The sequence below is a fragment of the Fundulus heteroclitus genome, chromosome 24 (assembly GCF_011125445.2).
Source record: "Fundulus heteroclitus isolate FHET01 chromosome 24, MU-UCD_Fhet_4.1, whole genome shotgun sequence".
In the NCBI taxonomy this organism is placed as follows: Eukaryota; Metazoa; Chordata; class Actinopteri; order Cyprinodontiformes; family Fundulidae; genus Fundulus; species Fundulus heteroclitus.
Window position 1 is genome coordinate 8,774,220 of NC_046384.1, and position 27,744 is coordinate 8,801,963.

Below are 27,744 nucleotides of genomic sequence, written 5' to 3' on the forward strand. Positions count from 1 at the left end.
GACGGAGGGATGGACGTGCAGATGTGCGGACGCTTTGTCGGCCAGTCAGACGGCGTGGCGGCGTAGCGGAAGCGCTGAAAGGTTTTCAGGTTGAATAAAGAAAGACGAGGACAAAACGCTCTTTAGATGTGCAAGACGCTTTCCCTTCTAGCATTACACCTTTTTTTTATCCGTTCTTTTCAGAGTGCTGCTATGCTTGATGTTAAAGATGCAGTGCCTAGGATGAGTCCTACATCCTCCACTTGGAAAGTTTCTCTGTAATTCTCAGTTTGAGGACACCGTTGGTTTTCAAATCTTGCCTCATTAGTTGCACTCTGTGTTTTTGGAAAGCTATCATCGATGCCAGCCCTGCCATGTTGGCAGACACTCTTCCCTCCCTGTGAGCTGAACACATAACCACTGGGTGTCTAAAGGGCCTTCAGTTTGATTCTTCATATCATATGATGCAGGATATTAATCCAGTGTAGACTTTTGTTCCAATACAACAAATGAGTGAATGTTAGGGATGTTACGAAGGACTAAATGGCACCCAAGTCATCCAGTAAGATCACATTTACGCATGTCGTTCTTGTCGTTAGGTGTTCAACTTCGACCCAGGGGCGGCTGTAAAACAGAGGACCGCGGAGGACGTGAAAGCAGACGAAGACGTGACCAAACTCTGCATTCACAAGAGAAAGCTCCTAGCTGTGGCCACGCTGCACAAGAGCATGGAGACACACCCGCCTCTAGCGCTGACAAGTCCAGGAGGAGGTACATGGGCATGAAAATACAGTTTTTACCACCTTGGTATATTATACAGCCAAAGGTAGCAATCTGGCTTAAATTGTAATTGCTTCAGAGCATGCACATAATTAACATTTTCCAACCGCTCACGTTTTTCCAGCCGTTTATTCACCTTTTAACCAATGCAGTTTGCTATTTTAACAATTTACATGACAAAAAAGCTGAACTTTTTCAGTTCATAAAGACTTATTATTTTTACAAGATAATTAAATCAAACAAATTTTACTATCGAATTGAATAAGAGAAGCTTTGAAATCAAGAAAACACTGTACTGTTTAAAATATGGTAAATATTTCTACTAATTTCACCTAGAAACATAATTCCAGCCTTTAAATTGGTCACATTGGCCTTTTCCGAATGCTTTGGCTTTTCAATGTATTTGTTTAAATATATTTTTCCAATTTAAAAGTAAAAGTCCAGGTATTTTCCTAAATGCTACAGTTAGCATATTAGCCTCTATTCTAATGTTGGGATATTAGCTAACACTAGCATTTCTGCCATTAGAATTTTTTTTTTTAATGTTTGTCATTATTAGCCAACATGTTGGCTAATACCAGTGCTAGCATTGTTATGGCTAATAACAAAAATGTTGGCTAATAACAATGTTATTACAATCTTGGCTAGACTGAAACTAATTAGCTAAAACTAGCATGTTAGCTGTTAGAGGGATTCAATAAAACATTTTTAAACTTTGTATCACACTACATTAAACATTGAGGTCACTTCAGCTTCTGATATCTACTATGAACTCTGATAATTCCTGCCATTAGCATTTAGACTAAAGTTTGCTAATACTATTGGTTAATGTGCTGGGGTTAGACCTTTTTTGTGCATGGTAGATGAAACAATTTTGCTAATGCTAGCTACTTTTAGCATGTGAGATTTAGTTAACTTTTGAGAATGCTAGCATTTATACTATTAGCATTTTGGCTAATGCTATTAGGATTTTGGCTAATGCTATTATGATTTTGGCTAATGCTATTAGGATTTTGGCTAACGCTATTAGCATTTTGGCTAACGCTATTAGCATTTTGGCTAATGCTAACAAAGAGTGCCTTTTAACATACATATTAATGAATCCGATGTCAAATGATGATTTAAGCATATCAGATTCTCGAAAGCTATATTAGTTAACCTAAGGGATACAACCTTTAACTGTATAACAATAAACTCAGCTTCTGCTAATCATCGTGCTTGTACATTACCTAAAAAATGTTTCTTTAATTGCTGCTCTTGTACTTAGATTTAAACACTATGGTTGTTTCTTCTCTAGCTTAGCTCCTCCAGTGGAATAGCTCACCCACTTTTTACACAGCATTTACAGAGTAAATGTGAAGCTTACGTTCTGGTTTTAGTGACATATAAGAGATATGGATATTTTTTATTTGGTTTTATTTACCCTTTATTTCTCCTTTCTAGGTACTTCATCTGCGGTGGCTGTGCATTCTACAGCTCAACGAGTAATAAGGACTAAAGCCCATGATGGGTTGCCCAATACTGTTGGCCCGGAGTGCAAGAACCCGTTTAAGATGATGATGGCGGCCGGACAGCAGCAGCAGCAGAGGTTGTATCCACCACAGGAGACAAGTGGAGCCCCGCAGCCAGAGCTTTACTCTGGGTACTCCCGGGCACAGAGGCTACCGAGTGGGGATCCAGGAACTAAATCTCCATATCGGCCTGGGTATGGAGGCATGTTGAGCCCGTCTTCCTCCAGTGCAAAACTGTACGGAGATGGCTCTCAGTCCCCCAGCACAGACACTCTTGGCAGCCCCGAGGGCTTTCACAGAACCAATCCTTGTGGATTTCCAGGAGCCGGCAGTCCCGGTTCAGCAGCCCTCCATGGGAACTCTAGGACTCCTCTTTCCCCGCCCAGTGTAATGCTTCACGGCTCCCCTGCAGGCCAGCCGTCCTGTGCCATCACAGGAAGGACTAGCACGCCCCTCTCTCCTACGGCCACTGCCAAAAGCCCCGTCATGAACATGAACATGCCGCGGGGGAACTTCCCGCCGGGCATGGATCTGCCTCGAGCAGCGTTCCACCATAAAGCCCAGCCCCCCGTGCATCCTGTACCCCCGCCGCCATCCATACCGCCGCCCTGTGCTCTCCAGAAAAGGCAGTTGACGTCTGAGAAAGACCCCTTAGGCATTCTCGACCCCATCCCCAGCAAGCCGGTTAGCCAGCCCCCACCCCATGCCCCCAACCCCTCCAACTTCCAGCCCAACATCCACTCTCAGGTACAATTGATGAATGTAAACATCCCCCCTCCTGCCATCGTCCCCCTGCCAAGCAACTTACCTTTACCCACAGTGAAGCCTGGACCCGTGGGCCACGGCGGCAACGTGCAAAGGACTCAACAGAGCGGTCCTTCGTCCGCCATGTCCCCCTCCCCCGTCACCTCCCCCGTTCACATGACCGGGCCGGTCCTAGGGAGGATGGAGGCCTCGCCTCACCGCTCGCGCTCCTCCTCCACCTCCTCCGAGCACGGGAGCTTTGCCATGCCCTCGGGTCACCAAGCCCCCTGTGCCACCATAAAGGTCCCCCCTCGCTCTCCCCGGTCGGCCATGGGGTCTCCCCGGCCGGCCATGCCCTCCAGCCCTTCCACCAACAAAACCGACTCCCTCCACCAGTATAAAGACTCCCAGCTGCTGCCTGGGATGGGGACCCCCGTGGGCACCCACCAGCACAGCAACTCCATGTATTCGCCCACCTCTTCCTCCTCTCTTGCAACTTCCAGCGCTTCCCAGAAGGGCCACCCTGGACTCCTCGGGATGCCCCTCAACCAGATCCTGAACCAACAGAACGCCGCTTCCTTCCCAGCCAGCAGCCTCCTCTCAGCCGCAGCCAAAGCACAGCTAGCAAATCAAAACAAACACGGCACCGCTGGCAGCGGCGCCCCCGGCATGGCCGCCCCCGGTGGCGGCGGCGCGGTCGGCATGCCCGCCATGGGGGCGGCCGGCAGCGGCAACGGCGGGGGCGTGGGCCCCCGAAGCATGGAGGGACACAGCACTTTAAACCCCATGCTCCCTCCAAACTCCACCATGCTGCTAAGCACTCCGGAGGGCCAGAGCGGCCGGGCGGCGCTCCGCGACAAACTCATGGCCCAGCAGAGGGATCCGGCGCGCAAACGCAAGCAGTCGTCCAGCGGCGCCGGGAACCACGACGGCGGCAGCAACATGGTCTTCAACATGCTCAACAAGCCGGGCATGGGGGCGCCCCACATGCAGCTGCCCAGCGCCACGGAGCAGCTGCGCAAAGTGGGTCGGATGGGGAACCTGCACCCCAACGCCTCCATGGCCCAGCTGCTGCAGTCCATGAGCTGCCACAGCTCCCACAACATGGCGGGGAACGGCCATCGCCCGGGCCTCAGCCCCGGCTCCCATCACTACGACGCCGCCTCGGGGATGCTCCCCCAGCAGAACCTCCTGGTCCAGCAAAGGTTGCGGCCCCCGGGAGATCCCATCCAGCACTGCCAGAGCCTGGACCCCCCCGGGGGCCACCTGGTCCCCCGCCAAGGCCAGTTCCCCGACATGATGGCTCAGATGCAGGCCCAGTCCATGAGCAGCTGTGGACCCATCGGCCCCGACGGCATGCCGCTGGTACGCCCCAACACTAATCCACCCCCACTGTCCCACCCGGGCCCTCACCCCTCACAGCTCCACAGCATGAGGAGGACTAACGTCGTGCCGCACGGGGGGAGCGATAGAGGCTGCAACCAGGCCGTCTCCGACTCAGGTGAGAGATGCGCTCCACTTTAAAAATGCTAGCAGGGTGGATGGGGTGTTCATCTGCAAACAGAGTAGTTTAAGAGATTTACATTACACTGCAAAAAGAGAACTAAAAATAAGTACAATTTTCTTGAAATGAATGTATTTGTCCTTGATTTGAGCAGGTAAATAAGATTATTTGCCAATTGAATGAGTATTTTTACCCCTAAAATAAGATAATTAGACATCCTGCACTTGAAATAAGATGATGGAGATGAATTGTTCCTATTTTAAGTGCAAAAATCTTATTCCACAGGCAAATATTCCTATTTACCTGCTCAAATCAAGGAAAAATACATTAATTTCAAGAAAAAAAATCTTATTTTTAGGTCTATTTTTGCAGTGTAGCAGTAATAAAAAAAGATAAGATAGGCTTTATTGATCTCACGTTGGAGAAATTAAGATAGGATAAGATTTATAGATAAGATTTTATAGATGTGATTTTTCTAAGATAAGATAAGATTTTTTAACATAAGATAGATAAAATACAGAAATTATGGAACAATATAATATCACTTTGGAGAAATTCACTTTTTTTTAAGATAAGATAGGATAAGATTTATAGATAAGATTTTATAGATGTGATTTTTTTTTAAGATAAGATTTTTTTAACATAAGATAGATAAAATACAGAAATTATGGAACAATATAATGTATATCACGTTGGAGAAATTCACTTTTTTTTAAGATAAGATAGGATAACATTTATAGATAAGATTTTATAGATGTGATTTTTTTTTAAGATAAGATAAGATTTTTTTAACATAAGATAAAACAGGAATTATGGAACAATATAATTGTTGTAAATGCATCTTGGAGAGAAAGAGGACATGGAGGTAGTTGGTGCAAGGCAAGAAGATGTGTCGACCTCTTGAAAGAGAAAAACTAAAAAGATATATTTTTTTTAAAATGATGAGATTATGTAATCTAGGTTAGCAATACTGACTGAAATATACAAGAATATTAATTCTATTAAATTCACGTGTCCCACCAGGGGTGTAAACGAAGATGAGGATTGTGAAAGACGCCAATTATTGTCTTCAAATGTTTTTTTTTTTTTTTTTTGTAGCTATGACTCCTGGGTAGATAAACCACTATTTAATGGCATAATTTTAAAGAGTTGCACTGTTTTAAATAAAACTTTTTCTTTCCTACCACTTTCAGAATCTGAAATAATAAAGGCAACACAGAGGGTAAAGAAACTTGGGGGTTTTGAAATAAAAACTCACTGATGATAATCATAAAAGAAAACTTTGATTAGTGCGTTCAAGGGTTGGGCCTTAAAAATAAAATCAGATTTTATTACACCAAATCCAATTAATACATTTTTCCCTCTCATTTCATAAAAGAAATTACAGAAATTTTTTTTGAAAGACTTTTATTCCAATCATCTCATTTGGGAGTTGACCTAAATCCAAAGTGCAACTAAATGCAAGCTATAAAACATTACGAACAATCAAAATATAGCGGAGAATGCTGCTTCTAGTTGTTTTCCACAGTGCAGGGTTCTCCTTTCAGCCTGACGGGTCTTAATGTTGTCTTAATTACAGTTAAATTAAAATGAGTGTGACTGTTTCATTTTAGGCAGACAGACAAGAAAAAATGAGTAAATGAATAAATTAGTGTCTTGAATTAATCGATGAAATTGATTTATCGCCCAGCGCTACCACCTCCTTTAACATCCTCATAGCTGTAGAGGGATTTAAGTTAAACATTTTAAAGTTTATATTGTGAATTAAAACAAACTGACACAACAGGGCAATGCATCAATCATACACAATGTGCAAAAGTAGGTCTGGCTTGGATATTAAAAACTATTTAGTAGGGCTGAACAATTAATCGCATTTTCAATATAATCGCAATTTAAAAAAAACGCAATTTCCAAATCGCAGTCTGCAATTTTTGGCTATGTAACAATTAGGGAATTAGACACGTCCATTAGGTGTTGGTAAAATGTTTGAAGTGGGTTTGCCTCCACATGGAAGGGAAGACAGTTGCAGCAGTGAGATAATCTAACTATTACTTGTTTTAGAGTTTATATAATCATACATAGCATTAAGTACAGGTCAATCAGTTTAATACATAGACTTGCTTGTTGGTTGCACTTTATGTTCAATAAGGATTGATGTACAAATCAACTAAAAGCTGTTCTCTTGAATAATCTGATTAATAGAAACATTAAAAGTTCTTGTTTTAAATAGTCCTTGTTTACAAATGTCTTTATTTAGACGCCATTTTTGTTGCTTGTGGTTAATGCAGAGAAAAAGTCAAAATTGCAATTTTGGTTGAAATATATCGTAGGCAGAACGCAATCATTACTGCTCCTAGTTTAGATGCTGCGGGTCTTTTAGCAACTAATCTGCACAGCGAGGAAACAAAATGATTTGTTGTTTGTATACGTTTAAAAAGACATGATAAATGAAATTGGGGAAAAAAATCGCATTAAATCGCAATATTAAGAAAAAAATCGCAATTAGATTATTTTCCAAAATCGTTCAGCCCTACTATTTAGTGGAATCTGCAATTTATTAATAAATTAGCTATAATGTTTGTTCCTGATTCTCCATAGTTGACACTGAAAATGTTTTTTTCCCCAAGCACATTCATCGCATTAGAAACCAACATTTTAAAAACACAGTGATTTAGGGACTGGTTTGGTCCTGCTTTCTGGTTTTGGGAGTTGACTGGCTGCAGAGCTGCAATTTATGTGTTGTTTTTTTTTATAAAGATGGTAAAGACGTCTTTACATTAATCTAACCTACTCAACATGAAGGTGTTTTTCTGTTTCTTATTTTGATAAGGAACCCTTAATGTGTTCCAGTTTATAGTAGGCTAATTAACTAATGGTCTTGTTGGGAACGTTGAAAATTGGGTCTGAGTTAACAACTACTGGTTAGCTGAGCGCTCATCTCCAACCTTGTTGTTTTATTGTTTATTTGGACCTGTAGCAAAGAATTGTCATTTCCACATTAAGCGGCTGTAGGGGTGGACAATTCAATACCAACATTTATAGCGACATGACTTTATTTAATCAAGGTGATGTAACATTCCGATGTTCCTATATACATTACAGTCTGATTAAAGGGTAGTTTTTCATGTAGTTTTATGCGTTTTATTTTATAAAGCAAATGCTTCTAAAATGTTATATTGGAGGAGCTTTATAAACATGTTTATATCGATATCGTAATTATATCGTAACGACCGAAATTAAGAAATGTATCGTGATATAAGTTATGGCCATATCGTCCAGCACTAAGCTTCTGAAAATATTGATTCATCCACTCGCTGACGTTAATGACACTGCCTTAGTTTCTCAGACTGTGGTCGTGTGAAGATGCATAACTAATAAAGATTGATGTCATCAGCATACATAACAACTGAGATGTATCGTTGGGGCAGCATGTAAACATCGAATAAAAGTGACCCAAGAATGTAGCTCTGAGGAACCCCACATGTGATCTTTGGTTGCTCAGACTTATAATTGCAAATGCATGTGGGATGTGTTGTTTTTAACCCCAATTTGTGATTTTTAGCTATTTAAATTCATTAAGTTTAATATAGAGGTGACCTGTAAACCCTCTTTGCTGTCCACCACCCTCCTTTTAGCACTGATAAGCTGCTGGCATGATAAAGCTGTGGTTTCGATACAAATAATAATATTGATGTTTTTAAAAACGATTTAATATCGATATTCTGACCTTTTAATATGGATATACCTCCCAGCCACTAGGGGGCGTTATTACAGCGCGCCATTACTGATCACAGCAAGGAAGAGCAAGTGAGACGAATTTGCGGAATAGCCAACAGGATTTTGGAAGCGCCTTCGTCCATGAAACCAAACGTTTGGGCACATTTTTGGTTTCTGTGATACGTTGAATGCATTCAACCAAAATACACTTTGTTTTTATTATCAATAAATTGAACATAAATATAAAATTTGGCTGTTTTTGTTGATAGGACATTGAGCATTAATTTGAAAGTGATAGATATCGATATTGGAGTCAAATCAAACCAAGCTGAGCTATATATCTAGAATCGTATCGTATCATCAGCTATGTATCGAGAACCGTATCGTATCGTCAGCTATGTATCGAGAACCGTATCGTATCGTCAGCTATGTATCAAGAATCGTATCGTATCGTCAGCTTTGTATCAATAATCGTATCGTATCATCAGCTTTGTATCAAGTATCGTATCGTCAGCTTTGTATCAAGAATCGTATCGTATCGTCAGCTTTGTATCAAGAATCGTATCGTATCGTCAGCTATGTATCGAGAATCGTATCGTATCATCAGCTTTGTATCAAGAATCGTATCGTATCATCAGCTATGTATCGAGAATCGTATCGAATCGGCTCATCCTAGATGATACCCAGCCCCAGTTTCTATGGTAATGAGTGAAGTAAAACCAAAAAGGATTTGTGTGATCGGCCCCGAGTCAAGACAGTCCGGCTCCTCCAGCATCTCAAAGAGGGGCCCCTCATCTTTGGCTGCCCGCTAATTGTCAGTCCGCCAGTGTTTCTCTTTGTTTTATTTGTCCTCTTACATCAGTCAGCGGCGTAAGAAGATGGAAATGGGATCTGCTCCGCGCTTTAAGGGAAGCAACCCAGATAGGAGAGCTTTTTAAAGAGCTTCTCCCAGAAAGCTGGTCACTATAGTAACTATAGACGGTGAATAGAGACCAGAGTGAAGCCTTTGATGACAGTTTAGGCTCGTCTGTGTAGGTCTGCTGGTACGTTACAGGCTGCTTCTGTTTATTTTTATGCACACGGATGACTTGCAGTGTGATTGTTTGTGCAGTACCCTCCCCTCCTCACTGCTTGGGCTCATTTTATGTATTCGATTTGCCTCTTTAGTGTTTAATATAGAAATATGACCGAGGCTGCTGCAGCTTTTCTGTATTTCTGCGACGTGAATTAACTGGGATTCGGTGTTCATCTCTGTTTTTTTTTTTTTTTTTTTTTTTAGATTTCGCCATCCTCATTGTGACTGCAGAAACAGATGTTTGAGGTTGAATCTAATCAGTCGTCAGAGAGGCTTTAAGAGCTGCCAACAAAACAAACTCAGCATTTAATAAAATACCCTAAAACCCGCTGGGTCATCTGCCCTAATTGCCGTTTATCTTATTTTAAACGAATAAACTCATCATGCGCTAATAAATATGAGCAAATGAGATTAAAGATTCAACAAATAATGTCTCAACCATCTTTTAAGTCAGGTTTAGCTGACATGGACTGCTATTGTTGACCTTCTGCTTTGATAGCCTCTAACGCTTTTAGCTAAATAATGCCCAGTAATGCATCGTTTTATATTATTAAGCTGTTTCTCATGACTAAGACTAAGTCTGAAAATTTATCTGAACCTTTAACGACTTCTTGCTTAATGTCAAACGTTTCCGATCCTCTAATTTTATGACGGAATAATATCGTCACTGCAGACGACTAAAATTGGTGATTAAGAGAGTAAATGACGCAAAACTCCCAGAGATTTTGAGATTATAAGAATATTTACAAGAAAAAAACCTTCATAATTTTGTGAGAAAAAAAGATAATTTTTCCACAATTAAATGTTTAAATTTTACCACATCAAAACTAGGATTTTCTTTTGGATTTAAGTTACATTTGCAATAAAAAATGCTGAAACGTCTGAGTCTTAAATGGTAAATTTAGGCGATGTGCATCAGAGATTCTTCCTCACTTTGTCAGGCGTGTAATTTACCACTTCAGTCTTAGAAATATGACAAAATATACCAGAGATCCTCTGAGTTTACCACCTCAGAGAATTCCCTGATTTCAATATTATAATTTATTTCTCACCTTTTTAATCTTGGAATATTTTCTTCTCTTATATTTTCTGCATCAGGTATTCAGACTTTTACAGACGTTCAAGTTTTGAGTTTTATTGTAAAAAATGTACTCCTCTGCAGCCACTTTTTGTTGTTGTTGTATCTACAGTGGCTCTAAAACTCTGTGGTAAATTTTAATATCAGATAACCTCAGCAAATAAAAAATGCAGTTTTCCTGTAGTGATTTAAGTAATTAATGATGACTAAATGTTCTCCAGCAGACCATCAAACTAACACCAGCATGTTTCAGTGTGGGTATGATGAAACGCTGTTATTAGTCGTAGTTTCTCTCCTATTCGTGAATTTCTTCAGATCAGGGCATAAAGTGTTACTACAGGAGATAATGTATCCTACTTGATACGTCAGGAAGGTTTTACCTAATTAATCATTAGATTCTACAGGATTTACCATTTGAAAACTGCTTTTTGTATCAAAATGTTTTGATTCTAATCATGTAATAAGGACATAAAACAAAAAAATTAAAACATGCCGGGGTGCAAATACTTTTTGCCATACATGCCATGAAGAAATTTTAAAGATTTTCGATGTTTTATAACGAGAGTAATAAAGGTTAAGCTTAACATTTTCAGTGGGAATGCTGAACATTAATCGACATTAATCAACGTGTCTGTATCGTAAAGCTTTAGCGTTTGTGCGGTCATGTGATGCAGCAAAGGATTGTGGGGTGTTAAACTGAAGCAGAGTGGCCGCTTTTTCCTGGTGTTAAAAGGGAATTAAAGCTAATATCAGACAAAACAGTGATATTAATATATCTTATATAATTTAGGTGTTGTTTTCAGACCAGCACCAGGCTATGATCACAACACGCCCCATTAAAGCAGGGGAGACCGGTTTCTGTTTTTATTCTCGACTCAAACCCTGGAATAATAATATTTCCACTTTGGTGGCAGATGTCACGTTTTCCGGAGTTTTCCGTTCCTCGACATTTTTAAAAGAGTCGTAGAAACCGAGCTAGACTGACATCTGAGCTGTAGCCTTGAACCATCTGTCTGGATACAGCTGCTGCCCCCCCCCAACCCGCCCCACCCACTGCCACCATTAACAAATACTCAAAAGTTTATTGTAAACTCCCCTGGACCCCTGTATCCAGTTGACAGCCGCCCCCATCCCCCCGCCGCCGCCTTAAATCCCCCCCCCCCCTCCCGTCACTCACCCACCGTTCTCCCCCAACGAGCTTCCTGGCTGCGGACAGCACCACCAATCATCACTTGGTCTCCATGGCAGCGTCCCCCCAGCAACAGCCGTCACTATATCATAGCGCTAGCGGAGGATGTGGGGAGGACGGGGGGGAGGGGGTCAGTAGTGGAGAGAGAAAAGAGAAAGGGGGGGGTGTTGGGAAGAAAAGAGAGCACACACAGCTGCCCTTCAGCGACGTAGCATCACACCAGCTGCTCCAGTCGCCGCTCCTGCGTGTTCACACCCACAGAAACACATGTCCGGGGGGGGGGGGGGGGGGGCCTTGGAATGGTGGATGTGGCCGGGCTTTGTCTGCCGGGGCCCGCTCATCTCGTTGGCCGACGCAGCCGTGGCCTTGATGGACTTTGTTCGCGGGCTCTCCTCGGACGCTTTGCTAACAAGTCTGGCTGCACTGTTCATCTGGCAGCTCGTCCATCTGTTGGTTTGGGCTGCACCAGATTGTTAATGGGCAACTTTTCCCTCTAGTGGGTCTCCGCTCTGAAACGGGCTTCCAGCAGCTCGGCCGTTGATTTATTTATTTAGAATATAGGAATAAAGTGCGATGGATGGGGAAACCAATTTAATCTGCTTTAATGATCATTTAGGCCAGGCATGTCCATTTGTGGCCCGGGGGCCGTTTGTGGCCCCTGGACTGATTCTGTGTGGCCCCCCCCAACTGCATTTGGTCTACTGGAAAAATTTGGCTGATGGAGATGGAAACATTTTATTTCTATTAGGCTAAAATTAATGCAGACAGATTTTCATCTTACAACACAATATATTCATGTTTTAATAACCACACTTTTTACATTCTATTTAATTTCATAGTAAATATGACCTCATCTGTCTGAGGCAGGGGTGTCAAACTCATTTTGGTTTAGGGGCCGCATTCAGCTTAATCTGATCTCAAGAGGGCCACACGAGTAAACTCATTGCAAGATTAAATAGAACTAATAAAAGTGGACTTTTTGTTGATTTTTATATTAAGTTAATTTCACTTTTACACAATACATTATGAATAACCTCAGCGTTTTTAAGAAAAGTATGTGCAATTTCAACAATACTTTTACTCAGTTTTACATTTACTTAAGTGCATCATGCATAAGAACTGATCACAGTGATTGTACAATGTTAAAAAACATTTATTCACATTTTTTGGAACTTAAAAACACTGTCCTGCATGACAAAATACATCAAACAGATAAAAATTAAGAAATGATTTGAATTTTTCCACACCTGAAGCTTAACCTGCTAATTAAAACACAGCGCCCCTCGTGGACAATAAAGGAACGGCAGATTTTCAATTAAACGAAGTACATGTTTTTTTTTTTCAATAATTGTTTTATCATTCTCTTCCTTTTATCTTGTCCACTTGTGAAAGTCAAATCTGATGAGCTTGTTGTGGCATCTTGTTGCCACATTGACAGACAGGACACTGGAAAAAAAAAAAAAAAAAAATTTTTTTTTTTTTTTTTTTTATATTGATAATGCATTTAGTCACAGGGCCGGACTAAATTGTTCGGCGGGCCGTATGTTTGACATATTACTGTATTTTTGTGCATTTAACGCTTTTTTTTCCATCAAATTTTTATTAAAATTAGCTAAATACAGTGTTTTAAAATAAATACCGACCCAAATCCAGTTCTCATATTGCGAGACCAAAAATAATTCAGGTTTCTTTTATTTTCAGTTGAGTCTAACATAATTAGCAAACTGCTTGACCATCTTTTAATAAAGCAAAACCCGTTTTTAGCTTTGGATCTACAGTGATTTAACATCCTTTTCCTTCAGAAACTCAGAATAATTTGTTTAATTGAAATCATCATATTTTGTGAAGCAGGTAAAAGAATCACAACATCATTTCTGGGTTATTTTTATCGTTATTATCCATTTTTTGGCCCTCGAGTACTTTTGACTTCAGAATTTCGGCCAACATGCCAAAAAGTTTGGACACCTCTGATTTAGACAAATGTTGAATATTTACAACATGCTCGTTTAGGTTATATTTGCTTTATTATCACTTTGAAGCCTAGAACAGGTGTCTCTGTGAAACCAGGGATGAACTAGGGCTAAACAATTAATCGCATTTTCAATATAATCGTGATTTAAAATAACGTAATTTCCAAATCGCAGAGGTCTGCAATTTTTGGCTATGTAACAATTAGTGAATTAGACACGTCCATTAGGTGTTGGTAAAATGTTTAAAGTGGGTTTGCCTCCACATGGAAGGGAAAACAGTTGCAGCAGTGAGATAATCTAACTTTATTACTTGTTTTAGAGTTTATATAATCATACAAAGCATTAAGTACTGGTCAATCAGTTTAATACATAGACTTGCTTGTTGGTTGGACTTTGCACTTTATGTTCAACAAGGATTGATGTCCAATTAAATTAAAAGCTGTTCTCTTGAATAATATTCTGATTAATAGAAACATTAAAAGTTCATATTTAAAATAGTCCTTGTTGACAAACATCTTTATTTAGAGAACATTTTTGTTGCTTGTGGTTAATGCAGAGAAAAGTCAAAATTGCGATTTTGGTTGAAATATATTGTAGTCAGAACGCAATCATTACTGCTCCGAGTTTAGATGCTGCGGGTCTTTTAGCAACTAATCCACATGGCGGGGAAACAAATTGATTTGTGGTTTGTATATATTTTGAAACACATGATAAATTAAACTGGAAAAAAAATCGCATTAAATCGCAATATTAAGAAAAGAAAATCGCAATTAGATTGTTTTACAAAATCGTTCAGCCCTAGTATGAATCATGTGACTTCAGGAACAAGAGACAGGGTTCCTGCGGATCCTTAAAAAGTCTTAAAAGGCATTGAATGCTGTAATATAAAACTAAGGCCTTAATTGGCATTAAAATGTCTTAAATCAGTCTTTCTTAGGTCTTAAAATTGTTACCAGGTCATAAATAGGATTTTATTTTTGTAATCCTTACCAAACAGTAAAATAATTGACACAATTATACATTTTTTAATTTACCAAACGGCTCAATGTAACCATTATTGGTTCCGTCCCGATAGCAGAACCAATAAAAACTGTTGCGGCCGGACCATAGCTGCGAAAAAGAGTTGGCACTGGTTATGTTGTGGGTTTTTAAAACTGATTTATAGTTTATTTTAGTAGGGAACAAAACAAAGTTTGTGAATTCAGTTCAGTAGTTGTTAAAAATATATCTGTAATTTGTGTGTTTTTAGCTTTCTTCCTATATGGAATGTTTTTCAAAATTTTAAACATGTCTACTGGGCCAGAAAGTAATGGTTTATGTTAAAATAAACATTTGGGTGAAGTTGTCGCAACAAGGTTTATCTTGTTTATCGTTGGGCTTAACTTTCTATTTCAAGTGGCATTAAAAAGTCTTAAAGGAGAAGTCCGGTCAAAATCAGAATTCAAACTGCTGAAAGTACTTTAAATATAAAACTACTACATACTGTGCAAAAAATTATAAGTTTTTTTAATTAATAATAATTCTCATTTAATCATGTTTATTTGGAGGAATCCATCTTGGTCAAGAATAGTACTGTCACCTCCCATTTTTTGACGTCACTCGGCGGACCCGCTGTTGAGCAAGTTTCAACGCTCTGTTTGTCACGCGCACTATTTTCCAAGATGGCGAGGGCTGGTGTTCTGTACGAAGCAGAGAGTGATTAAGTACTTAGTGACAGTGATGAGAGTTCTGTGGAGTCATCATCATCTGATAGCGATATGGATGTTTTAGAAGAGTTTCTTGACAGAAACCGGACTTTTGACGGAATCCAGCGCACCTTTTTCCATTGCAAACTCAGTCGGGTCCTACAGAATATATCTATACACGCCTGTGTGTGTGTGTGTGTGTGTGTGTATGTGCGCGCTCGGCGCAGCACGGCTTTGAGCCGTGGAGCGCGCACACAAACACACACACACACACACAGCGGAGGAGAGATCGCTGAAGTGACTTAAGTTAGCTGATTATTATAGTATAAGTATTAAAATATAAGAGCATTCCAGCACATGCTGGGCGGAGCACAGCTTTGCACGGCGCTGCAGCTGAGCGCGCGCACACACAGACACAAACACACACACACACACACACAGCGGAGGAGAGATCGCTGAAGTGACTGTGTTGAAATAAGCAATGTTTTTTCCACTTTTACCAGTTGTGTTGGAACATCCGATGGCCATGTACGTGGGCATTGTTCCTTTAGCAATTGCTCGTGGGAATGTCAGCGGTGAAGTCCTCTGGAAATCCGAAAAAATTATTGATGATCGCAGCTGTGTAGAACGGCTCCTATTGACTTTGCATGGAAAGCGGAGAGAAATGCTGTCGCCGCTTCCGCTTTTCCACGCCCCAGGATGTGATGTCAAACGCCCCTTACTGCCCAAATATGGGCAGTAATGTCAGCCCCCATACACAGTGATTCAGACGACAATTTATGTTTTTATTTTCTTATTGATTAAAGATAAGTTCATTAAATAACCACAAACGTATTAGTTTTAGTTATAGCTAATGATACCCTGATTTTTCCTTGTTGACCGGACTTCCCCTTTAAAAAGTCTTGAATTTAACTTGCCTTATGCTGTAGGAACCCTGAAGAGAGGAAAGATGGTTATAATACACATTTTCACCATGTTTGGAGAAAATCAGATGCAGCCAGACTGCCTAACACTAAAGGAGGAAATACACCGGGTTCGTAATGTAATGAGTAACGTAAGCAGCGCGGCTTACAGGCGTGTTTTTAAAAGCGTAGATGTACACCAGACAATGTAAAGTACGCTCCACAGGTGTGTGTTTCTGCTCTGAAAAGAACCATCGCCACATGGAAAGAGCAGCAAGTAGAAGGCGCGCCTTGGTCTTCCTTCCTCTAGTTGGCGACATGTTGCCAGAGGAAAGGCAAAAATGAGTGGAATCAGTGGTGACTTCTACTGAGACTCGACTTTTGGGAAAATTTCAGAAGTGAACATGTTGTCTTCCTGTTTATTCCCTGCCAAACGGGAGCGTATAACGTCTGAAGTAAGAACTTCAGTCTAATTTAGGCGTTACGTAGCGTAAATACACGCGTATTATGCTTCTAGCGTACATTTATCGGCGGATTAAAATGAAACGCTAACCTCGGCGTAGGATGCGCCGCAACTCGTCCTCCTCAAGGCAGTCTGGTAAGATTCCAGACTCTCGCCAATCACAGAGCGGGAGACGGACTTTACGATGAGTCACTCTCAGCGCCAGAATTACCCATAATGCAGCAGTCAAGATGCATACGTAGATTTTTGCTGCATAGAAAGTGCATACGAGTACACATGTATCCTCAGATTTTTTTATTTATTTTTTTTTAGACAAAAGTGCGAGTGGTGGCCTAGTGGTCAGAGCACAGAGCTTCGGTCCCAGAGGTTCTGAGTTCAACTCCCACAAGCTGCCATTCTGGGTCCCTGAGCAAGACCCTTAACCCCCAATTGCTCTGCAGGCGCCGCACAGTGGCAGCCCACTGCTCCCCAAGGGGATGGGTTAAGATGCAGAAGTGAATTTCTCCATTATGAGATCAATAAAGTTCAATTATTATTAACTTTATTGATTTAGTGACAAAAACGGTTTATTGGAGCGTTTGCTCGATGGCACGACATGTTTCACGGACTACAAATTCAAGCATGGTGGTGGATAGAGCTGTGCATAAAAATCGATATAAAGATTAATATTGATGTTTATTAAAAAAAAAAGATTGAATATCGATATTCTGGCTTTTAGTGTCGATATACCTCCCAACCCCTAGGGGGCGTTATTACAGCCATTACTGTTCACAGCGAGGAAGAGCAAGGGAGACAGATTTTAGAAGCGCCTTCGTCCCTAAAATCAGACGTTTGGGAACATTTTTGGTTTCTTTGATACGTTAAATGCATTCAACCAAATGCATTGTTAATATATCCGTGGTCAATAAATTGAACATAAATATAATAATTGGCTGGTTTTGTTGATTTAATGACTTTGGGCATTAATTTGAAAGTGATAATGGAGTCAGATCAAGCCAAGCTGAGCTATATCGTGAATCCTGGATGATACCCAGCCCTGGTGGTGGGTTCAAGTATGATGGTTTGGGCTGGAGTTATAACTGTGAGGCTGTATTTATGCTTCACCGGGACCCTAAAAGAGCTGTGCGTTATTTTCAATAGAATAAAAATTGTTTTTTTGCCTTGTTTTTTCAGGCTGTGGCATTGGGACCCTGCAGCCACACGTCAACGCTGGCGGAGGTCAGCTGTACCAACAGCAGGTCCACCAGGGAATGCCACAGGCGGTGTCCTCACACCCGGCCTACCAGGGGCAGCAGCACTTCTCTGACAACCCACACTACAAAGACGGCAGCAATGGCGGCTCCATGTCCTGCCTCTATCCCAACTACCAGGTGGGCTTCGCTCCTTTTGTCAGGGTTCCCACGGGTCCTTGAAATCCTTGAAAGTTTGTGAATCTGAAAAAATAAATTCAAGGCCCTTGAAAGTTCTTGAAAACAGCCAAAAAAAAAAAAACACCTTGTCCTTGAAAGTCCTTGAATTTTTTTGTGGGGTTGAAAGTTCACACGGATGACGACTCATGTCATTATTTTACTACCACACGATCTTTTAAAATTATGTTGATTCCGCAGACTTTTAATTTGCAAAAGTACGTACGCTCTTCTTCGTTAGTTGCTAGGCTACGGTTTAGGCCTACATGCGTCCAATAGGTTACATTCACGCAGTGTTGCCAACTCAGCGACTTTGTTGCTATATTTAGCGACTTTTCAGAGTCAAAGTCAAAAACTAGCTTAATCAAAGATGAAAGTAAGTGAAACAAATTGATATAATTCTGAACATCTCAATGCTGCACTTTTTTCCATAAAATTCCATGAAACGGTAGACTAATGTACATCTTATATGTAATGTAGTATGGCATAGCCATGTACTGTGGATATAAATGTAGGCTATGAATATGATCAATATCACTGTAGGCTATAAATTAAGTCCACTTTCTTGCATTGCTTCTGACCCAACAACTTCTATGCCGTTTAATCTTTTATTGAATTTGCATTGTATTAAAATATGATAACAGGGTTCCCGCGGATCCTTAAAAAGTCTTAAAAGGCATTGAATTCTGTAACCTAAAACTAAGGCCTTAATTGGCATTAAAATGTCTTAAATCAGTCCTTCTTAGGTCTTAAAATTTTTACCAGGTCATGAATAGGATTTTATTTTTGTAATCCTTACCAAACAGTAAAATAATTGACACAATTATACATTTTTTTAAATATACCGAACGGCTCAATGTAACCATTATTGGTTCCGTCCCGATAGCGGAACCAATAAAAACTGTTGCAGCCGGACCATAGCTGGGAAAAAGAGTTGGCACTGGTTATGTAGTGGTTTTTAAAACTGATTTATAGTTTATTTTAGTAGGGAACAAAACAAAGTTTGTGAATTCAGTTCAGTAGTTGTTTAAAATTTTGAAAAACATTCCATTTAGAAAGAAAGCTAAAAAAAAAAAAAACACACAAATTACAGATATATTTTCAACATGTCAACTGGGCCAGAAAGTAATGGTTTATGTTAAAATAAATATTTGGGTGAGGTTTTTTATGTTTATCATGAAGTTGGTCTTAACTTTTTATTTCATGTGCCATTAAAAAGTCTTGAATTTAAGTTGCCTTATGCTGTAGGAACCCTGGATAATCTATTCAGCGGTCACAGTAGGTAAATGCTAACCTGACTCCGCCAGATAGATTTGCTCCGCATATCCATCTGGAAACCTTCCGTTGAAGTTATTTTGGGAAGGGGCGAAAATACTGGTTAGCTGATTGGCCTATGTTGGTGATAGACGGGCCAAATGAACCAATCAGATTCGTCGTCGCTCGTAACAGAGCGACGACCACAAGCCAAGCTACTCTTGCTGCTGCAGGTAAAGACTCGTTAGCTCAGCAAAGAAATACTCTGTAATGCCGATAAAACTTGCTCGATAGCCACGCTAACGCTAGTTTCATCGGCTGAAGCCGCCATGTTCTTTAGACTGAACTGTCGCGCTTCCCGTTGCGTCACACCTCAACCCGCCTCAAAGCCAATGCTGATTGGACGTTCGTTTGGTGAACTGCTCCAAATTTTCTTTAACGGAGAGTATCCAGACTGATCTGCGAGTGAAACCTTGAAAGCTCGCGAGATCAGGATGGTCTCACGAGGCTAGGTAAATGCCGCCACGTGTTGTCCTTGAATTTGAGGAAATTGGTCCTGGAAAGTCCTTGAAAGGTCCTTGAATTTGATGTTCACCAAGGTGTGGGAACCCTGTTTTGTGTTTTTGACGACATCATGTTTAATGTCTGTCTCCGCAGCAGGGAATGTTGCCCCACCCACCGTTCGGGGAGGAGCAGCAGCAGCCCCAAAGCGAGGGGCTCCCGTCATGCCCGCCCGGTTCTGAGCGGGGCCCCGGCGGAGGGCCGGAGGTGGTGGACGCCATTTACAGAGCCGTGGTGGACGCCGCCAGCAAGGGCATGCACGTCACCATCACCACCACGGTGAGCGGGACCACGCAGGCCAGCCCGGTGCCCGCCCTCAGTGCCATGAGTGCCTTCACCGCCAACATGGGGGAGCCTGTCAACCTCCCCCAGGCGGTCAGCGCAGTGCTGCACGGGCACCAGGACGGCGAGACGTTACCCAGACAGAGGCAGGTGAGGCGCGGCCAGAAGAACATGGATCCGGGGAAGAGCACGCCGGACGGCCCGGACACCAACGACTACTTCCGCTCCCCGGGCCGAGGAACCCCCCGGGGGCAGTGGGACGGAGAGACGCCCCACGGGGGAGGCTTCGACTCGCAGGGCAGCAACGCCTGGGGGGGCGAGGAGTTCCTGGAGTGCTCCACCCAGGTGAGAAGCAGCCCTCTGATGGAGAGGCCCGCCAGCCTGGCGCCCGCTCCCCCCTGCCCCGGCGAGGGCTCCAACGACCACGGCCTCCCCGTCCCCCACGATAAGACCTTCTTCGACCGGTTCAACAACTGCAGCCGGACGCCCGCCAACTACAAGGAGCGTCTGGAGCAAACCGTGGAGCGGTGCGCCCACATCAACGGCGCCACCCCCCACTTCAACGCCAGGGCCTACGGGGACGTCCTGGGCCCCCCGCGGCAGGAGCTGACGGGGGACGACCAGTCCCCCGGCTCCTCCACCAGCCTGGAGGGGCCCCTGGCCACGCCCAAAGACTACAGCCACTACAACGGCAGCTTCAACGGCATGGCCCCCAGCCCCTCCGACACCAAGAGCCTGAGCAGCGAGGAGGACCTGCGGCAGCCCGACTCGCCCTCCTCCGAGCTCCTCCACTACCGCTCCAGGACCTTCAACATGGGGGAGCTGGTCTGGGGTCAGCTGAAGGGCTTCCCGCCTTGGCCCGCCAAGCTGGCCGGGGACGAGCAGGTGCACTGCGCTGCCATGCAGCTGCGAGAGCAGGCCAAGGTGAGACGCCTCACTCCTCTTTACCAGCCAGAACTGAGATACTCGTTTTATTCTGAAGCTGAAGGTGGTGTCTGAGCGTCTATGATCCAAGTCAAAGTCTTTAAAGACGTTTTAACCGCTGGTTGCAGGGCCAACGTGGGTCTTTGTGGCAAATCAGCTTCTTTAACTGTGAGAAAGATCAGAGAAGGACACCAGAGTCCAATCACTGAGCGATATTATACACTGGAGTGCTAATCGCCGTCTGTTAGAACGAGTCGCTTTGAAGCCACCAGCCGCCATATTGGTACTCCCTATTTCCCCCCAGTAACTAGGGAATATGTGCGCTACAGCATCGAATAACGAGGATTTTCTCATGTTCAAGGGGAGGCTTAAAACTTTTAAAATGTCAAATGCCATATAGTTTTATGTTATGTTCTAAAACTATCAAGTACTGAGAAAGTCATGTGCTGAAATATTTCGCATTTTATCTATTTAAATATATGTATATAACATTTATAAATATATAAATAACAATATACAAAAACATATATTTACATACGTGTATACATATATACATATATACACATATACACATACTTTATATATATATATATATATATATATATATATATATATATATATATATATATATATATATATATATATATATATATATATATATATATATATATTATATTTATATTTAATATGAATTACATGTAAAATATTTCAGCACATAATTTCCTAGTAGTTTATAGTGTTAGTACATCCACTGACTGTAGAATTACCTGTGAAACGTTTTCACTCAGCCAGAAAACTGCTTGTTGTTGCAACCAAATCCTGTGGGATTCTGTGAGAGTAGGGAGTAGCAAGATGGCGGCCAGTGACTTCAGTTTTTCGGCAAACTCAGCACTCCAGTGTATTATATAGCTCAGTGAGTCCAACTCAGAGGGTCCAAGCCAGGCGTGTCCAACGTGAAAAGTTAAAATCCCACAGTTTAAAATGTTAAGTACAACACAAAGTATTCATCTTTTTAATAAACACATTTTTTACCTTCTCTTTAATTTCATAGTAAGATCTATCCAATGATATTTAATTACTCAAATGCAGACTTTGATGCATTAAAATCTGCTTTTAATTAAGTTATTAAAATTGGCTAATTACAGCAAGACCAGCCGACCCAAATACTGTTCTTATATTGCTGGACCAAAAAGACTTTATTATTGTTAATGAGTCTAATTACATTATTCAAAATAATTTGCAAATCTTTTAACATGAAAAAAATGAGCAAAACACTTTTTTTTACCTTTTTTAAATGAGCATATTTTGCAGAGCAGGTAAAATAAAAAAAAAGGCTTAAAACAATTGTATTTATTTTTGTGGCCCTCGAGTTCTTTTTAATTGACAATTTTGACCCATGTAACGAAAAGTTTGGACACCCCTGGTCTAAATAAATCGAATAAATAAATAAATAGAACCTAGCAGAATCACCTTCCACTGTAGGTCTTCAGGTTTGTGTCTCCACCAGTTTTCCACGTCTGGAGACTGAAAGTCTTGGGAAACAGATGGTAACGAGTCTGTTTTCTAGTCTAACCGCAGATTCTCAACTGGATTTAGCTCTGGGCTTTGACTAGGCCATTCAAACACATTATAATGCTGTGATTTTAAACAGTTCCCTTGTAGCTCTGGCTGCATGTTAGGAAGCTGAACCTCCAACCCTTTCTGAAGCACTGTGACCTTCCCCTCAGCGTGATGCATCCTCCACCATCCATCATGGTTACCGCCTCCATCGTGGCTTTCTTCTTACATGAATCATGTTCATAAATATAGATATTTTGTATTATTCGGCCAGAAAAGATCATCGTGATCAGCAAATGATTGTAAGTTCCTGGTCGGTAATCACTGTTACTCTTAGAAGAAAGGCAGATGTTTTAAAATGTTGGAAATGTTTTCTACTTCTATGTGTAGTGCGTGTGGCGTAGGAGCGCAACGCTGCCCTCTAGAGTCTAGGAGAATAGTGCCGCTTCAGAGGAAGAGCCGCACTGACCGGACGATAATTCAATTACAATATATATCGATCGATTGACATGTGGTGCAATAAGGGGAGAAAAGGGGTCAATATAAAGTTCAATAGAATAAATGTTTTCCTTCCTTTTCATTTCATTCTATCATGTAGGTTAATATTACATTGTTACATCCTCCCAACCAATCACAACGCAGACCCAGGAACCAAGCTCCGCCCCCTTTAAAGAGTTCAGAGAGCGCAGGTTCTTTTATTTTTTTAAAAACGTGCATTTTTTTTTGGTAAAAACTTGGTTGAATAAAAGGTTGAGTTTAAATTGTTTGTATCTAAAAATAAGGCTGCACTTAAAATTTATGCTTTGAACTTAATTATAGATCAAAATGATGTCCAGCCCTACTGCATACGTTGTATCGGCACGTCTCATTTCTAAGCGTACTTTTACTCATTAAATCTCTCTCACACACACACAGATCCCTCTACAACCTCATTAGGGGAACGTGTTAGAAAACATAGAAAGATGTTAGTCTAGAACAGGGATGGGCAACTGGTGGCCCGGGGGCCGCACACGGCCCTCGTCATCACTCAGTGCGGCCCGCGAATAGATCAATAATAATTTAATAATAATAATAAACAAAACTTGTAATTATACTTTTGACCAATAGAGGGCTGTACCCAAACAATAGTGGGCACGGGCCGCTTTGCAACAGCGAGGAAGAAAGTCAAGAGCCATGGCCACTTGCAGTGGAATAAAGGGAAAACTTGACCGAGAAAGTCACATTTTTCAGACAAAATGGGAAAAAGTACGGGCATGGGAATTTTTTTATTTTTTTTTTGGTCTCTTGTTATTCACACACAACAATAAACCGTGAGAGCCTACGTGAGTTTTGAAACTGCAAAGCTTTGTCTTAAACAGAAGATCAAACATGCATCTACACAGCACCGCGTTCATAGACCAGTGTGATGCATTCGTGAGCGTCAGAAAGCTATGGTGCATTCAGGAGCATGGGACATTAGATTTTTCAGAATAAAAAGCTAACAGATGTGCATAATCAAAAAGTAACAGAAATACAATTATAGAGCATTCAGTATTGTAAGAAAGCCCACACAGTTTCTGGATAGACACATTATTTCTCTTTCCTTGTAAATTTGAAATGACCCATGCTCCTGAATGCATTGATATGGAGGAGTTTAAATTCCTTTTTTGCATTTTATTTTTTAAAGCAAACTGTTTGTCTTTTGCTTAAGGACATATTGAAATGCATTAATATGCAGAAAACAGTTATATGTTGGTGCACTAAACATACAGATATAAATTCACCTAAAATTTGTTCTTATTGAGAATAATTTGTAGCGTCTTTCATATCCAATTATTTGAAGTGCGTGGTCATGTGGCCCTCCAATGGTCGTGCTGAAAAAAATGTGGCCCTCTTTATCATGGAAGTTGCACATCCCTGGTCTAAAACATTGAAAGTTGTGCTCTATCGGCACAGCGGTTTATCGCCGTGTCCCTCGACTCCGTCAGAAACCTAAACACCTCTGAACCGTTACCGCCTCTCCCTGCAGGTGGAGCCGGAGAAGCTGAAAACACTAACCCACGACTTGGAGGCACTTGACCGAGCCGCCAAGAGAGGCCTGAAGTAAGAAGCTCTCTTGTTTTTTTTTTTTTTTACGCCGCGTTGGCGGTTTCTATGGCAGTAATGAAACGAGCTGTTTTCCTGCAGGCCCAAACTGAACAACCCCCTGCAAGCTGCTCTCCACGAGGCCATGAGTGAGCTCGATAAGATGTCGGGCACAGTGAGTATCATCGTTTTTTGGGTTTTTTTTTGCATGTTTCAGATCACATAAACGTGAATATCTGACAAAATGTGTCTCCAGCTCCCATCCAGGGACCGTCAGCTGATGCTGCCCAAGCCCAAGAGGAGGAAAATCTCCAGATAACATTGAATGTGTCCGGCCCAGGAACGTCCTGGGAGCCAGCGGCGGCTCCCGTTGGGCCATCCCTGCTCGTCAACAGGTGCTACACATGGACTCTCAGTGGTACAAACCTCGTTCCCTGATACCGACTTGACTTTGTGACCACAGAAGGTGCTGGAAGCTCCAATCACCGATACAGTTTTAACTGTAAAGAGGAAAAAAAAAAGAGAGAACAATATTTAAAAAAACAAACAAACACCTAAAAACAGTTGCAATTTGTCTACAGTTCACTGAATTAACTATTTTTTTCTAGTATAAGATAGTAAAATAAACAAAAAAAAGCAAAAAAAAAAAAAAAGCTACAAGCATTACCTTACATATTTAAGAAAAATAGACAGTCCAAATATTTCTGATACATTTTCAATATGTATATAGATAATCCTGAAATTTCCTGCTATTAAGAATTGTATGTAAATATTGTACAATGTCCATGTACAAGCGTACCTAATGCACATTTTATCTTTTATTGTACAAAAACAAAGCAGTAGAAGTGTACCAACGTCTCGGGTGTCTTGTCCGGTGCCGCGCGCGCAGGACAGACGAGACGGGAGCCTAAAGCTTTTTTTATAAGACGAACCGTCAGTCGTGCCGTTTTCCTTCTTTTCTCCAGCCGAGTGTCGGGCTTCGGGCGTTTCCTTCAGAACCCTGAACAGAATGAACTTTACCAGCAGAAAGTGCCCCGTGTTTTATTTCCCTCCACCAGCTTCACCCGAGACAGGACAGCTCCAATCAGGCGCTTTTAGGGAGGAATAATCCACCTTAAATTAACGTTCGGATTAAAAAACAAAAAAAGAAGTCATATCTCCAGGAAAATATAAACCCTGCTTTTTCTCAATTTGACACTCCTCAACCGCTAAATTTAACCCAAGCGTTGCCGTTTAAAGGTGGATTTTTCCTTCGTAATTTCAGCCTCCGTCGCCGATTCGACTGTTCTCATGCTTGTCTGTACAGTATTTTAGTTACTTTTACCACAACTATAGCTTTAGGTGGACTAACCAACCTCAGAGTTTAGATCATGGAAAGGAAACACTAACTTGACGGAAGCATTTTCTTCTTATTTAGAGGCCTTTTTTTTTTGTTTCTGTTTTTTTTGTTGCTTGTTGATGTAAATTATTTATGTACAGTACTCCATATTTATTTTAAGCTTTACAAATATGCTAGATGGCAATAATACTACCAAGAGTTGAGAACTAAAGCCTTATATGTGTATATGTATGTTTTTTTTTTTTGTTTCCTGTTTTGTTTTTTTGTTTTTTGTTTTTTTAACAGGTGAACAGCAGATCATGTGTCCCGTCTTTTATTTAAGAAGTTTTGGCATTCAAGATTGCTCGTTATGTTACGCATTGTGTCATGAGGTGTTTTGGTATAAAGACCGTGTTATTTATGAATATTAACCTCAGAAAAAGGCAGATGTGGAGGTATTAAATGCAGTTTTAACACTACAGTATGGACAGTATCGGGGAAACTCTGCATGGAAATCTGCTGCTCCGCCAGATCAACGACCTGAAATAGCTACCGAATGATCAAGTGCAATAAACCAAGCGATGGATCGACTGCATCCTTAGCTACCTTCAGTGCTCTGCTTTTGTTTTCTTTTAATCTGCTTATTTCTCCCTTTTTTTTTTTTTTTTTTTTTTATAATGTATTCAAACTCCTCTGTACTCTCACAGCTTAAGATGTTTCCTCCAACCGGACCAGTACCTGAGCTCCAGAGCTGGTCCTACAGAAGCACATCCAGCTACCAGTATGGTTGTCCAAGCAGCTGCCTGACTAAAAAAAAAACCTCTCTTCCTAAAAAAAAAAAATAGTGAACTCTTAGTTTATTTAGAGGGCATTTTTAACACCTTATCTCCGCAGATCGATCTCTTATTTTCACCGACCTAATTTATAAAGGCTGTTAAATGGCCCTTTATACAAAAACTCTGCAAATAGTAGCTAAACGCACTGTTTCAAACTGCGTTTATAAACTCCAGCTGGTGACTTTTTTTTTTTAAGATTTTAACGGGTTATTGAACTAGGTTATATTAGCAGGACTCACCGTGTATATGAACAGGAGTTACAAGCTGCTAACGTTAAAATTAAAGGCAGTGTTTATAAACTCGGCTTATAAATTCAGCTAAAAATAGTGATTGTGATCATCAGCCTGTTTTTGTCTTTATTTTGACGATTATAATAGAAACTTGGGAGTTTTAACTCTTTGCTCTGATTGGTTGTTAGTAACAACGAGCCCCGCCTCTAAAGTCGGTCTTGACATATCAGTTTTTATTTTAAAATTTATTTTTTTGTGGTTTTCTGTTTGGAAACACATCAAACTGGTGCAAATCAAGAAAAAGCACCACCATCGCACTGAAACTGTTTACTCTAGATAACCCCCTTACTACACATGTTGGTGGTTTTGGAGTTCCTTGTCAGAACCAAGTCAACTTGTAACCTTTAAGTTATCAAATACACTATAAGAATAATATGTAATGAGTATTAAAGGTGCATAGCCACGTTATTTGACATTTTTTGTCAGTAGGTCACTCTGGTTGCATACAAAGTTTTTATGAAACCTTATCATGTCCTGCTGGCTTATTAGCTGTTGTTTTCGTGTTTTTTGCTTTGTTTTTGCTCAATTTGTTGGTAAATAAAGCCTTTTGTATTTATTTTAATAGCGAAAGTACTTTGCATGCGCAGCAGGGGTTCAAACAAGGAAGTGGCTAACGGCTATTAGCATCTCCCAGTGAAAAAAATGAAGATCCAGT

The 27,744-nt window shown here is 41.2% G+C and overlaps 1 protein-coding gene across 1 annotated transcript in view; it reads left to right on the top strand.

Annotated features, from left to right (window-relative positions):
• LOC105918945 (methyl-CpG-binding domain protein 5) overlaps positions 1-26,782 on the top strand; it is a 52,006-nt gene extending 25,224 nt beyond the window's left edge. Inside the window, exons 4-10 of the mRNA XM_036128160.1 lie at positions 579-750; positions 2,203-4,515; positions 17,771-17,967; positions 19,915-21,024; positions 24,590-24,663; positions 24,748-24,820; positions 24,902-26,782. Coding sequence (XP_035984053.1) covers positions 579-750; positions 2,203-4,515; positions 17,771-17,967; positions 19,915-21,024; positions 24,590-24,663; positions 24,748-24,820; positions 24,902-24,964 — 4,002 coding nt within the window. The 3' untranslated portion in view covers positions 24,965-26,782. The remainder of the gene's footprint in view (positions 1-578; positions 751-2,202; positions 4,516-17,770; positions 17,968-19,914; positions 21,025-24,589; positions 24,664-24,747; positions 24,821-24,901) is intronic.
• Positions 26,783-27,744: the final 962 nt, after the last annotated feature.